General features: G+C 43.4%; 1 protein-coding gene across 10 annotated transcripts in view; it reads left to right on the top strand.

Annotated features, from left to right (window-relative positions):
- SLC16A12 (solute carrier family 16 member 12) overlaps positions 1–12,240 on the top strand; it is a 38,906-nt gene extending 26,666 nt beyond the window's left edge. For 5 of the 10 annotated variants that reach the window (XM_055804516.1, XM_055804398.1, XM_027788855.2 and 2 more), the window contains 6 exons: positions 390–472; positions 2,832–2,935; positions 4,168–4,311; positions 6,683–7,274; positions 8,399–8,658; positions 9,773–12,240. In XM_055804516.1, coding sequence (XP_055660491.1) covers positions 390–472; positions 2,832–2,935; positions 4,168–4,311; positions 6,683–7,274; positions 8,399–8,658; positions 9,773–10,032 — 1,443 coding nt within the window. In that variant the 3' untranslated portion in view covers positions 10,033–12,240. Of the gene's footprint in view, positions 1–60; positions 221–389; positions 473–532; positions 736–2,831; positions 2,936–4,167; positions 4,312–6,682; positions 7,275–8,398; positions 8,659–9,772 lie in introns of all 10 variants that reach the window. The other 5 variants (XM_055804773.1, XM_055804701.1, XM_055804645.1 and 2 more) reach the window with 4 other exon arrangements.
- The last annotated feature ends 1,933 nt before the right edge of the window (positions 12,241–14,173 follow it).

Below are 14,173 nucleotides of genomic sequence, written 5' to 3'. Positions count from 1 at the left end.
GGGTTTGCCTGGTGAGAGCAAGGAGGTCATTTCATCATCAGATCTGCTCTGGTTTTGCAGTGAATGTTCCATTTTCATACAAAGGTGAAAACCGTATTCCTTCAAACAAAAATTTTGCGCTGAACTGTGCACAAGAAAGAATAGCTACTTGGAGTGAAGACTGCAATTGAAAATACAATTCGGGCCAGAGACCGGTGTGAGCGGGGGAAGCCCGCTGGAGGTAAATGAGCTGTAGTGTCTGGCACTGGCAATGGATGGGGATTACGCGTATGTGCTGATATTTGCGGGGGGCGAGGGTATGGTGCTGGGATGTAACTGCTGGGTAAGTTACTCTGGAACGATCGGTACCAATTACGGGGCCAAATTCTGATGGCGCTCTCGCTTTCCAGCAAATTTTCACAAACCGGTTTGAAGGAGTGCCCTGGCTTTCACGCCACAAAGCCGAAGCAGCGTGTCCCAGCCCGGCGTGCAGGTAATGGTGGCGCAGCGTACCCTGAGTGCCCCTCTGCCTGTGTGTTCTCTCTCTCCCCAGATGGCCGGTGGCCCATGCGCTGGGTGACCCCGGTGGCGGGGTGGCCCCTGCCGCTGCGGCGGGGAGGAGGGAGGACGCACCCCAGCCCGCACCATGGCCTCGCCCCGGCGGGCCCCGCATGCCAGCCCTCCCGACGGAGGCTGGGGGTGGATGATCGTTGCTGGCTGCTTCCTTGTCACTATCTGTACCAGGGCCGTGACGAGGTAAAGGGTCTGCTTCTTGGTTTTGACCTGTTTATGGCATTACCCTTTTATGATTTTTTTTTTTTTTTTATTCCCCCCTCCCCTTGGGAAGAGGATTTGGGATCTCTCCTGGTGCCCCACAGCTTCAGGGGTTATTTTGGCTAGGTACAAATCTCTCTCTTGCTACCTTTTTAAAGGCTTCCCAAAGCCCCTAAGGCTGTGGGTGATGGCTGAGGCATCACAATGACACCTCTGGTTTTAGCCTCGCCGCCTCTGACAGCTGCTCCCTCTCACAACACCCGCTCCTTGATTTGCTGCAGAATCAAAGCTCGGAGCAGGCAGCGTTGTTTCAGGCTGCGATGGTTTGGTCAGGGAGGGAGGAATCATGTAGGGTTTCTCTGGGTCTGCTGTGTGTCTCTGACCCCATGGCCTTGCTTGTTTTTGCTAGTCCCAGTGGATTTACTTGGGATTACTTGGCTCCTGAGCCTGTCTGAGAAACCTGTGGATACCCCCCCTTCTACTGCAAGCATTTCAGTTACCATCCTGCCTGAGAAGGTCCGTGCCCAAGGGAGGAGGGAGGCCCCTCTCTGTACCCTTCTGGTATCCGAAATATGCAGAAAATATTTCATAAAAAATGCTTCTCAAAAATAGAACGGGAATAGAATGCTGCCTTGCGTAAACATAATGTATAGATATGGGGTGAGATGGCTCCCACACAGACTTTAATGTTAGCTGGAGACAGAGGAGCGTGGTGGGTGTGAACATGGACATTTAAGCTATATTAAGCATAGAGAGAAGCACCCTGGTAAGTGAGGAACACTGAGACAGTGTCTTGTTGGACAGTCAGTATAATGTAAATACAGTGTTTCCTACTTAAATTTTATATCGCTTTTAAAATAAAGCTGCCAGGTTTAGGGATCTAAAATCTGGGGTCCTGGAGTCAACAGCATAAAAGGGGCATGGAAACATTGACACAGGGTTAGTTTATGTATGCAAATATTCCAATTCTGTAATGACAGTAGAGATTTCCTGGTGGATTTAATTCCTTTTTCACTTGTGAAATGTGTTACATCTGATAAATCATCTAATGGCTGGCACACATCTAAAGTATGTACAAGAATCAAGTATGTGCAAGAAAAAAGCTAAAGGAAGCAGTTGTTTGTTGATCTGCAGGAGGAAAAAAGAGAGAGAGAGAAGGGACCTCTTGCTGATCCAGAAATCAGAATGAAACTATGCAGCCTTTTAATCTGTTCCCCTGCAAAGACGGGTAGAACAGTAACACTCACTAAGTAGAGCAAAGTAACCTCTTCTGGAAGCATCTGAATAAACTGTTGGAGGACCCATGGGCTCCTGCTGTGTTTGATTCTCTGTTCATGATGACTTGCTTTTCACTTGCTTTGCACTTGTGCATCCATGAACACATAGCTATAGGTGGTGTTGGCTCCTCAGGCTGACCCTGCCCTGCCAGTTTGTGCAGATGTGAATACCACCATTAGCGAGCAACCAGGTCAGTGAAGAACTGGGGAGCTGGGGCCTTGTGTACCGAGGAAGCAACATCACAATGTGACCTATAACTTGCTGGTGATAATTACAACTTCCATTTCAGTTCAGTTAAAAATAATGAGTTATAAAAATCTAGCAGCAGCTAACTGCAGTGAGAAACGTGGTATTGTAATGTTCATAATCTCTCTGGAGTAGTTATCTGTCTGAATTAGGTTCTACATCAGCTCAAGTGTCTAACCCCACTGCTGGGATAATAGTTGGACACCAGTTTGTGATTCATTTGTTGCCAGTGCAAAGCAAGGATTCTTCTCCGGTTGGATCACTCCAGCCTAGGTGCCTCACACAGAGCATGTTGGAATTACTCAGCTTGCACACATCATTTCATATCTTGTCCCTAATGCATTAAGGTAGCCCTTCATTTCCAATATCCCTTAGAAAGTGTTTAAAAATTTCCCCATCTCATTGGGATTCTGGAACAACACAGATTTGATTTTCCTGGGAGCTGGAGAGGACCTTCAAGTGGGTATTCTTTACACCTGAAGAGCGTGACCAGTGTTTTCTGTGAGGCAAATATCCCATGTTCAACAGAGTGGTATTCATGTTTTCTTTCCTAGATGCATCTCCATTTTTTTTGTGGAGTTTCAGGCATACTTTGGGCAGGATTATGCCAGAACAGCTTGGATTCACTCCATTGTCGACTGTGCTACGATGCTCTGTGGTGTGTATTACCCTTTTAAGACTAATGTGGCTGCTTTTTCTTCAGCTCCATCTGGTTTTAGCGTGTTCACAAGTTGGTGTAGTCAGCTGGGAAAGATAGATACTGTGGGCTCTCTGGGGTATGGTATATCCAAGCTGCTTCCCTCAGCATAGTTGTGAAGGAAGGGAGTGTCTTCATACTACAGAAAAGCAGAACTTTGTTTTGTCAAATGATCTAAGTTTTCAGAAATGTGCTTTTGTCAAGGTCTAGTGGGACAAGTTGCATTTAAGAGCTATTAACTGAGCACTTCTTTCTTTTGCCTTTTGATTGGAATCATATTTAAGACTTAGCACACAATCTTGCCTTCAGATCAAGTCACAGTCATCCTCCTTTTAGCAAAGTTGTATGTTTACAAATAGTCTTCCCTTAAAAGAAAATTCAGTGTTACTAAAAATGGCATGTATCAATGCAGCAGTTGTACCAAGTTTCTCGTGGATTTACCTTAAAATTGTACAGCTATTTGAAAATCCATGCCTAATCCTGTGGAAGAGGGTTAATCCATGATAATTGCTATGAAGACAGAAAGGAGAGACACAGCTGGAGTGAAACATAGCTGCTCTCCTGTGTCAGCCAGGTTATGTCTTGCAGGGTGAAAAAGTAAGGATAACCTGGCATTGCAGGTAGTGTGAGGGAGAGGGCTGGTGATGACACACCATGGTAGAAGCAGGGGATCTGAGAGCCATCAACATTGGAGAAGTGCAGGAGAGGGGTAGCAGCCCTGGAGATGGTCAAAAAGATGTGAGACCTCTACTATTTGAGTCTGACACAGAGTCCACAAGGTCAGGGAGCACTGAGGAAGGATGCCTGAACTTACTGAGGGCTGAAGAGCAAATTCCAGGTTGAGGAAGGTCTCAGTGTTGTGACTGTGGAGTAATGAACTGTGTGGCCTGTTGCTGTGGCCTCTCTTGACCCTCAAAATTGCTAGTAGCTGTGTCCTGTAATGACTTTGATCTACTAAAATGGCTGCTGAGAAGCTACTGTAAATTCTGGCTTTATCCTGACTTTCAGGAAAATTATTTTTAGGTTTTCAGTGCTCACACCATTGTGATCAGGAAGATGTTAGAAGACCAATCTGTAGCTGTGATCACCATTTTCTCTTGCTTGCCTACTGCTTCCTTTTCTTTGATGACCATTGCAACAAACTGTCTGAGAGAACCTGTCATTAACTACTAGATTTATTTGTTTCTTTGAAGCCCCACTTGGGAGTTTAATAAGTAATCATGTGTCCTGCCAAGCTGGTATCATGCTAGGAGGGCTGCTTGCATCTACTGGACTAATTTTGAGTTCATTCGCCACCAGCCTGGAACATCTCTACTTATCATTAGGAGTCCTTACAGGTAGGAGACATTCAGTCCCTTTGTTCCTGCCAGGAAAACAACATGGGAATGTTAAAAATGATGGTTGTTCCTTTTAAGAGGGGTGATCTCTTCTCCTTGTCTTATTGGCACCACACTGGTCAGTAGAGATACTCAGACCCATTCCTTTCATCGTAAAAGAGTGGCTTTGGCTGCCCCATGAGGGTTTCAGCACTCAGTCTCTCCTGCAGTCCAAATGCAGCACACTGCAAAAGTAATCCTTTAATTTCTGTTTGATAGCAGACTATAGGTAAAGCTTTGAAAGTATGGGAGGTCAGGAACAAGTGATACACAAAAAGTCTTCCTTTTTTCCCTGTGATTTGGGAGGAGTTTGATATAGTGAGAGTTCTAGACTGCCCAAAAATATTTGCATATTAAAAAAAAAAAGTTAGCAGAGAAACAGTGGGTGAATACCTAGTACCTTAGCTGCGCACCTTATTTTTGTCTGTGTTACAGTCCAGTTGAAAAGCAAACAAATTGCTGGTTAGTAGTGTTGCTGTAGCAGCTCTTCCACTTGTATTCAGGTATGGTGATAACAAATATCTTTGCTCTGTCCTATCTCCCTGTGTTTGTTGTGCACAGAGGAACTTGAGAGGTGCCCATGGTCACACTGACATTCTTTCCTCATTAATATTGACCTGGTAGCCACGGTGATATAAGCCCTTGTACTTGGTCCCCTGCTGTTCAGTAACAAGTTAGTGGAATTACTGCAGTTCACATGCTGCCAACAGCTTATTTGTTAAAAAAAAAATAAATAAAAAAATTCTTTCTTGTCGTGCATGTCACTCCTGTATTACAATGTTAATCTTTGACAAATGTGTTCATAACAAATAAAAAGACTCCTTGTAACTCGAGGGACTGTGCCACATACCATACTAATGCCACTGAAGCTTCCTTAGCAAGGACCACTGCGAATACTGAGGTGGAAAAGCAGTTGTGCCTTATAGGTGGAGCTGCAAAGAGCTGGTTCTACAAGCAGTGAAGTTCTGTTCCATGGGGACTGATTAATGGAGAGGTGAACTGTTCATAAAGACTAGAGGTGGTGCCCCAACCCAGAGAGGAGGTGGGATGTTGTAGCTGGTGAATGTCTAAATCCATAAAAGCTGCAGGACTTGAAGCTGTGAAGAGTGAAGCAGAGGTGAGATGAGGGAGTGGCAATAAGTAGCAGAGCTCCTTCTAAGAAGTATGAAAAAGTTTTCAGCCCCAAACTTTGCATTTCTACTTTTCACGGGATATTTATTGGCTTTTTGGGGACCTATTTCCCCCTGCCATCTCACTAAAAAAATAAATGGTGTGTATGTGAAATAGTCTGATTTTCACAGCTCTTGAGTGATGATGTCTAGCTCAGGGCTGCCCCTCTGGCCCTACTTGCCCACACAGGTCCAACCCCAGCTCTGAGGGGTGCCAGAGTGGGGACCTGCTGCCCAGAGTCCCTCTAATCCGCTTATCCCATCCTGGCAGGCTTAGTGCCCACCCTGCACAGTGCAGCCTTTGAGGAGGACGTGGCAAGCTGGTTACAGCACCAGGTGATTATCTCATCGATTGCCAAGTTCTGCCAAAGGCAGTGGGGACCGTTTTACCCTCAATGTAGAACATGCTCCAAAACCCCAGTCAGGAACTCATTTCTGTGGCTGATTCAGGAATACATGTTTTAGTGTTAGAGCAAGCATGTGATGATTAAAATCTGCTCTCTGGTTCCACAGCAGAGACCACAATCCTTTTCCCAATCCAAGAGATATATCTTACTTGTTTACTAAATTGGACATGGCTTTGTTTTCTGAGGCTTTTCCCCCCTCTTTACTTGTAGGAAGGGATTTAAACTGGTCAGGACTCCAAGCAGCTGCTGTGTGGAGTTTGTTCAGCTGACTAAAAAAGGTTTATTGTAGAATATTAGTAACAGAGACAGACTTGTTGTACTGTGTTTCAGAGACCTGGAAACTAATGTTCAGGGTTGCAACAGACCGAAACACAGAGTGGTGCTTCATCAGGACAGTGTGCTTGGTGCCAGCATCTGCACAGTCCCTGAAACAAGACCTCATCTTGCATCCGGGAGAGGCTGACACGCCATTTCCCTGATGTTTATTGATTGTCCTTGTTATTAAGTGAACCCCATCACTTCTTGCTGGGCCCTGTTATTGCGGGTTAATGATGATCTGTTACGTTTGTCAAGCCCATGACTCTGACAGTGGAGTAAAGGAGTCAGCCTGGTTTCTCTTCACACTGTGCGTGATACAGAATCAGAAAAAGCTTCCCAGTCATTTGTGCTAATGAAAGTAGGTTATGTGGTTTAATTTAATGTGTTCCGTATGTCGTGCGTAGTATTAAGCCATCTGCACTGTGCTTTCTCTTCTAGGACTTGGGTTTGCACTCTGTTACTCTCCAGCCATCGCCATGGTGGGCAAATACTTCAACGAAAGAAAAGCACTGGCGTATGGAATAGCCATGTCAGGAAGTGGAATCGGTACCTTCATCCTGGCCCCTGTGGTCCAGCTCTTAATCGAGCAGTTTTCCTGGCGTGGAGCTTTACTCATCCTGGGAGGTTTTGTTTTAAACCTCTGTGTCTGTGGTGCCTTGATGCGGCCTATTGCTCTTAAAGAGGACCGTAAAACTGCTCCTGAGTTTCTTGAACAGGATTATGTCCCCAAAGCGCAGAAACAAGACTTAAAGCGAATGTCCATCTGTTCACCTGTAATCAAAGTGTGGTCTCGTGAATCTTTATGCTACTGTTCATGGAAGGAATACGACTTTTTACTGATGCCAGGCTTCATGGTGCTGGCAGTGTCAGTTTTATTTATGGCATATGGCTGTAGCCCTCTTTTTGTCTACCTAGTGCCTTATGCTTTGAGCGTTGGAGTGAGTCATCACCAGGCTGCCTTCCTCATGTCCATACTTGGTGTCATAGACATCATTGGTAATATCACCTTTGGATGGCTAACAGACAGAAGGTAATGGCTTATGGCTAAGCAAGTGTAAGCTTTAGCTGGTGGGAGGCTGGATCCAGGTGAGGTATAATACATTTAAAAGTTAACAGTATGGACTTTTTCTGTAGCATGTACACACACAATAACAACAACAACAACAACAGAACAAAGAGCACCACACAGTCTAACTTTCAGAAATGCTTACTATTTAATGTTTTTGTCTCTTTTGAGTTTGTTCAATTCTGCTGGTTTAGTACCTTTTCTCGCCCTGAAGAAATTATGTGTTTGTGCAAAGCACTCGCATTTGATAGTAGAAATGTAACCCCCTGCCTGAGATATGTTGAGTGTGATCCTCTGTACCTGTCTCCTAGAGGATCACACTCTGCTTCCTCTGCCTTTTCATCTCTTTCGTGCTGCTGGGGAGGCACAGGAGTTATGGAAGAGGGTCAAGGGGCTGGCTTTACACTGTCAGACACGTACTCAGGAGGACTGACCTAAAATTGTTTCACATGCTCCAGTATGTAAAGCTCACCATGCTTTGCTAACTCAGCTCAATCCAGACATCTGTAACATCAGTAGAGACAGGCTAAATTAAGAAAGATTTTGATTCTAAAGGACACATTCTTCGTGCTTATTCAGTTTGTGGGAAAAATCAGTTATTGGGTTTGTGGGGCAGGGAGAAAGGGAATTGCCATCTCACTTAGCTCATGCTATCTCCAGTGTTTAAGGGCTGATGGGAAGGATGACGATTAAGAGAGGTATACCACAATATTTTTTGTGTAATCGTTGGAGCACCTTGCTGAGCTGGAATATGTAAAAAGCCTGATGAAATACTGCTTTGTACATTGAAACTTCAGAGGACTGCAAAATCCTTGCAGTGGAATGGCTCCCCTCACTAGGAGCAGCCTGAAGAACACTGCAGGCAGCATGGGCCGTTGCTTACCAGCTGTTTCTGCAGCTGCAAGTGGGCCGCTTTCCCTACCTGGGCTTGCCAGTGCTGAGGTTTTCATCTTAAAGACTGTGTAAGAAAATGGACTTAAAATTGAGCTATGTATAAGAGAGAAACTGAAGTGCTGCATGCCAGGACATAGAAACTGAGATGCTGTGTCTAGTGATAATCTTTTTCTTTTCTGTTTTGAAATTTGCAGGTGTCTGAAGAAGCATCGGCACTTTTGCTACCTCTTTGCTGTGGGAATGGATGGCCTTTGTTGTCTTCTCCTGCCAGTTCTCCAAAACTTCCCCTTGCTTGTGCCTTTCTCATTTACCTTTGGTTACTTCGATGGAGCCTATGTAACGCTGATCCCAGTTATGACAGCAGATGTAGTGGGAACTTCTTCCTTATCATCAGCACTGGGTGTCGTGTATTTTCTACATGCCATACCATATTTAGTGAGCCTGCCTGTTGCAGGTCAGTTCACAAATTACTTTCCTGTAATCTTATCGCTACTTCAGATTTGCCTATTGGTGTGATGTGAAAGGAGAGGAAAGACAGCAAATGCACACTAAATGTGGAGGTAGCCCCTAGGCAGAGAAATAACACACCTAGACCTTCATAAGACTTAGATCCCACCTAAGCCTTGTCTTGATGGGCTGATTTCTACATATAGAGGGAGTTGAATTTAAAAAAAACAGTATGGAATGGGGCTTCTAAGAGCTGTTATGTCACCATGTAGTTCAGAAATTGTGCAAGTAGAAAGAACAAAATATTTCACTGTGAAATTACATGATTTTGAAAATGTAGCCTAAAGAGAGTTTCATTCCAAAGTATTTTTTGGTTTAGAGGGCTTGATCTTTTCATCTTCAAACTGCTTTGAACAGGTGGGTGAGTCAGCTTTGCTACTGTTTGGTCACAAGCTCATCACTGTAATATCTAGTCATCATTTTCCCTGTTGGTTCCGTTACAGTGAAGTAAGGATGAGAGCTGTACTCTCTTTAGAAAGAGCTTGACACAGTTTTGAATACTGTGGAAGGTCAGAGATCTTTTTTTCAAACAACCATGTATACATATGTCTTGTGTATTTTGTCTGCTGTTCACCTCAATTCCTAATTAATCCCTGCTTCTGAAGCTTTTAATTTATTTTTCCATAGCAAAAGTTACTGCAAAACTGAATTATTTTAGGTGATGCATGAGCCTAGGGCATAACTCACTAGATGTTTCTGCAAAAGGATCTCATGCACACAGTATTTAATCCCAGGGCGCTCTAAGCATGTCTAGAGACTACCAGTTAAATCCATGCAGTCAAAAGATGTTTATTTAATATTGTGGTGATGACTGCTGTGCCTTTTCTCATGGATTTAACCTTCAAACAAAAGCCCATAAAAATCTTATCTGCCTCCTGAGGACAAATCCCTCCCCTGCCCCAGGAGGTAGAAGTATACCGATGGTGATATGAACCTGTATTGTTGGATTGTATTTAAACATGATAACTCCAGACATTCATAAAACTCCTGTTGATCACAGCATTTGTAAATTATCAGTATTCTGGTGGACCTTTAAAAAAACATGATTTTTTTTCCTGCAGGTTGGCTTGTGGACACAACTGGCAGCTATACTGCATCATTCCTCCTGTGTGGATTTTCTATGATATGTAGTTCAACATTATTGTGCGTTGCAAGACTAGCAAAGAAAATCAAAAGAACGTATTTGCGGTCACTCACCAATGATACGGGCACAAAACAGCACATCTGGACAAATGGAGCAATAGCTTATTCTGTCACAGCAGAATTAGACCAAAAGGACATTGAATTTTTGGCGGTGGATAAAAACAGCTACAACAGATGACAAGTACTGACAAGATTCAGTACTGCACAGCCATGAGTGAGGCGGTGGTAGCTCTATAGTGTTATGCTGTTGAAGATACTACTTCTGTGAAACAAGGCAACTCTCATTTAGATTTTTCTGTCATGTTTTAGTTGTCTAAAATCTATGCACAGCAACAGTAATACCAAGTCAATGCAGTAATAGAAGAAAGCTAGACTGAAAATAGAGTTTGTAGATACAAATGATCACAGATTTATTTGAAATGCAGTATGTCAGCTCCACAGGTAATCTCAAAGATGATAATTGGCTACAATCAAAATAAAACTATAAAGTAATCAGTCACCAAAACTGGTGTTCTGGTCTATTATGTTTCAATGGAGTAATCACACACACAACAAAAAACGTTCCACGTCTATCAGTCTGCATTAAACTCTTTGCAAATGACTGTTTCAAATGCCAAAGCCTCTTTTTGTTTTGTTTTGTTTTTTAGAAAATCAGGCAGGAAACTGTGATTTATGCTGAAAGTATCTCTGAAGCAGCTTTAGTTTTTACAATGTGCCTGAATTTTGTACATACATTGCAATTTCATTTCAAATATGGTTTTAGATCTACTTTCGCAAGCCCCTACAGCAAAATTTTGAGGTGCTTGCTATTTTTCTCCTGGATATCTTTAAAGCTTGAATTTTTAAGCATTGACTTTCCAGGTATGATCATCGAGCTGATCTGTGTCTGGGAGGGTGGAAGAGGTGCTGTGGCTGCCCTCCTATCTGAACAAGAGTAAATCTGTGCCAGGGGACTAAGCACACTGATAGACAAACCTGCTTTAGCTGCATTAGTTTGAAGCCCAAAGGCAGCTCAGGAGAGCAGAGGAGGAGCTCGTGTGTTCCCAAATACAGAGCCTCTTCCTTCTGTAAAATCAGCAGCTGTTGAAGAAATGTAGAGGCTGTACAAGCAGATGAGTGAGAGGCTACCCGCTCCAGAGGCTATTAGTAAAGAGAATGTTGGCAAAGTTTTTTTCTGTGCGTTGCAGTGACAAGTCTGTCTCTCTTCGTGCCCAGGAGCTGTGGCTTCAGGTGGTGCAAATTACTCGTTTGTGCCAGCTGAAGAGCTGATCAGGTCACTTGTCCTGGATGGCCAGAACACAACTGTGGCAATTTGCCGATGGTTTCCTGCCATGTGTATGAGGAATATATTACAGCCTGGCTGTGACACGGGAGCTATGGAATGAGTGTAGCTCATGGGTTAAATTACTGATGTGATGGTCTAATAAATAATGGGATGATTGTACATTTCCAGAGTGAGACTTTGTTGTCAACATTGTGAGACAGAGTTGTCAGCATTGGAGGAACTTCACAGTCTGCAATGCAAATCATTTCTGTCATTTGATGCTGTGTACAGCTGCGTTCTGTTCATTAGCAAATTGATCAGAGTCCAAATAATTGTAATCAATGCTGAACTACTAGTTTTGCTAATCATCTGCAGTGTAGCAATGGTTGCTCGTGGTGTCCTATTCAGCTCTGTGCTTCAGAAGGGAAAGCAACATAGACTGATGTTTAACAGTTTGATTTAGATCAAGAGTACAGCCATAGGTATATAATGTATTTACATATATATATATGAATAGTATGTGTATCAAGTAGTTTTATTATTCATGCATATTTGAAATATAACATATTAAAGTTCTTTGACTTCGGTTGTCTGTGCTCAAACAAAGCATTTCTTACTGCCCTGCTTCAGAAGTACAGTCAGAGCCAGTAGCATGATTTATGTGCACAGACCACAGAATAAGAGATGGGAGTGCAAAAACTGCTTAAAACTAATGATATATAACCTTTTTCCAGTTTCCAGCTCTGCATGGCAATTAAGTCTTGGGTACTAATTTTAATTTAAACATAAGGTTCATAAAAAAAGACAAAAAATTACTCATGAGTATTTATTTCTTAATGAGTTAGGAAAAATATGCATTGGGAAGTGGCTTTATTAATTAGAGATTAAGATACTGGTTTAGATGTTAATGCAAAATTTTAATATTAAAAAAGTAGGAAATAGTGTGGTCTACAAAGAAGATAAGTTATTTTCAACAGGTTATAAATTACCACTGTATTTACATTACAAAAAACTTTACGACATCACTGTGTCAGCAGTTCATGCCAGAACTGCATATTGTAAAAGCCTGTTGGAATAATACTATATGTATTTTTATCCTAGTAAACAATACTGTGTAATGAATTATTAGCTTTTTAAAATATTTTTTTATTATTATTATTTCAAGATATTTTTTCATAGGCTTTTCCATTTATGTGTTTAAGGCAGCATTTCTTGTTTTAAATATCAGATTTAGCAGAAAATATTCAAGTGGGTTTATATACAGACCTTTTGTAGAAAATGGTAGAATTTTTTCAGGGTTTTCTAACACTGTTTCTGCTCTGACTTAAGCCAATGGACAAAAGGTTGTGTACCAGAATGATGCTTTCTGTGCCTAAAACACACTGAAACATCAACCCTGTCAAGAATCTTCCCACCAAGAAACAGAAGGAAAGAAGAGTAACAAGAAATGACCTGTGAGTGGAAGAGACGGGAATAAATCCAGGTATGTGAAACCTCATGCCAAACTTCTACCCCTTGGTCCACACAACCCAAACTGAACAGTCCACCTTCATCCTGCCATGTGAAATATTTCAGGTGACGCATATATGGAAGTTTCTGGATTACTCTGTTTTTAAAGAATGATTTATTGTATCTGCAATGTTTTTTCAGAGGTGACAGTATTCGGGCTGTCCTCCATAGAGGGCATTTCCCGGCATGGCGCAGCGCAGCAGTAAGCAGAGATACCTGGGCTAGCTGTGAACAATTTGCCAGGCTGCCACTGCCTCTTCCCTCCAGCCCTGCGGAGCATTGCTGGGTATGAGCCCGGATGGGGCACTGCACCACTGAGCCTCTTGGCTTCCTGGGACGGTGGTCTGGCTTGGCTGGGGTAACGTCTGCCTGAGCCAGGGGGAGCCTACCTCAAATGAATCCTGCCTGGGATAATACTCCGTTCCATTCAGGGAACAGGAATTCCGTGTAGGTGAAACTGCTTACAGCTGCTGAAGTTATCCTGTTTCCCATTGCATGAGGTTTGAAATGGGGAAATCATCATTCTTTTGAAATTGCTTTTGTTCTAGTGATAATTTTTATCAGAACAGCTTTGGAACACTTAATGCATTCTACACTGAAAAATCGTGTGAAAACAGCATTGGAAAAGTCAAGTACCTTCCGTTGAACAATAACCCTGTTTCCAGGGGCGGGGGGGGGGGGGGGAGGAATAAAAAAAAAAAGAAAACTTTGAGCCTGAAACATTTCTGCCAGCTTGAATGATATTTTATCTCATGAAAAACAAACATTTTCTGTGCTACTATATGGTGAATGCATTTTATATTGCCACAACAATTCCTTGTTTGCTTTCTGAAGTGTTAGAAATACTTATATGAGAAGGAAGAGCTTGTTTAAGTTAAGCTGTAACGGTACTTCTTGGTCAGCATAGCAAAGCCCTTAGTTGGGATTGCCTCAATAAATACCTTAGTTGGGATTGCCTCAATAAGTAATAGCTTCTAAGTAACCGTACTGGTGTATTCCCGCAGAGTTTTCAATGTAATTTAGACGGCGCTTTTGATTCATAAATGAATACTTCCTGAAGGCTTGCCTTCCCTCCTTGTCCCCTGCGCCACTCGCGGTGCTGGATTCGTGCCTGGCGAGCCGAGGGCTGGGCTGGGGCACGGCGGAACGTGGGTTTCCCTTCGCCCGCTTCCCCAGCCCGGTCCCCACGCCGGGCGATGCAGCAGCACCACCCGGTGGGTGCATTTCTGCGCGTTCGCACGGCGCTAGGCAGGGACGGGACGCTGCGTTTGGACAGAGCATCCCCGGGCAGCTGCGGCCAGCACCGTCCCCCGGAGCTCGCCGGCAGTCTCTTCGCTGTGAAGGAGATTGAGCTGCTCTGGCTCTTCGTAAAAATTCAGGCTCATGTTTTTCCTCAAATACCTTCTTGCTTCTCCTTATTCCTTCAAACTTCACTTTCCTGGAGAGGGGCGGGAGAGGCCCTGGTGGCAGGGTGCGGAGGGGAGCACAGATGTGCTAGCGCAGGAACCTGCACCACCTCTTCCTCGAATGCTTCCCTGCTGCCCTC

This window comes from Falco peregrinus, chromosome 1 (genome assembly GCF_023634155.1).
Source record: "Falco peregrinus isolate bFalPer1 chromosome 1, bFalPer1.pri, whole genome shotgun sequence".
Classification (NCBI taxonomy): Eukaryota; Metazoa; Chordata; class Aves; order Falconiformes; family Falconidae; genus Falco; species Falco peregrinus.
This window is presented reverse-complemented; position numbering and strand designations above follow the sequence as displayed.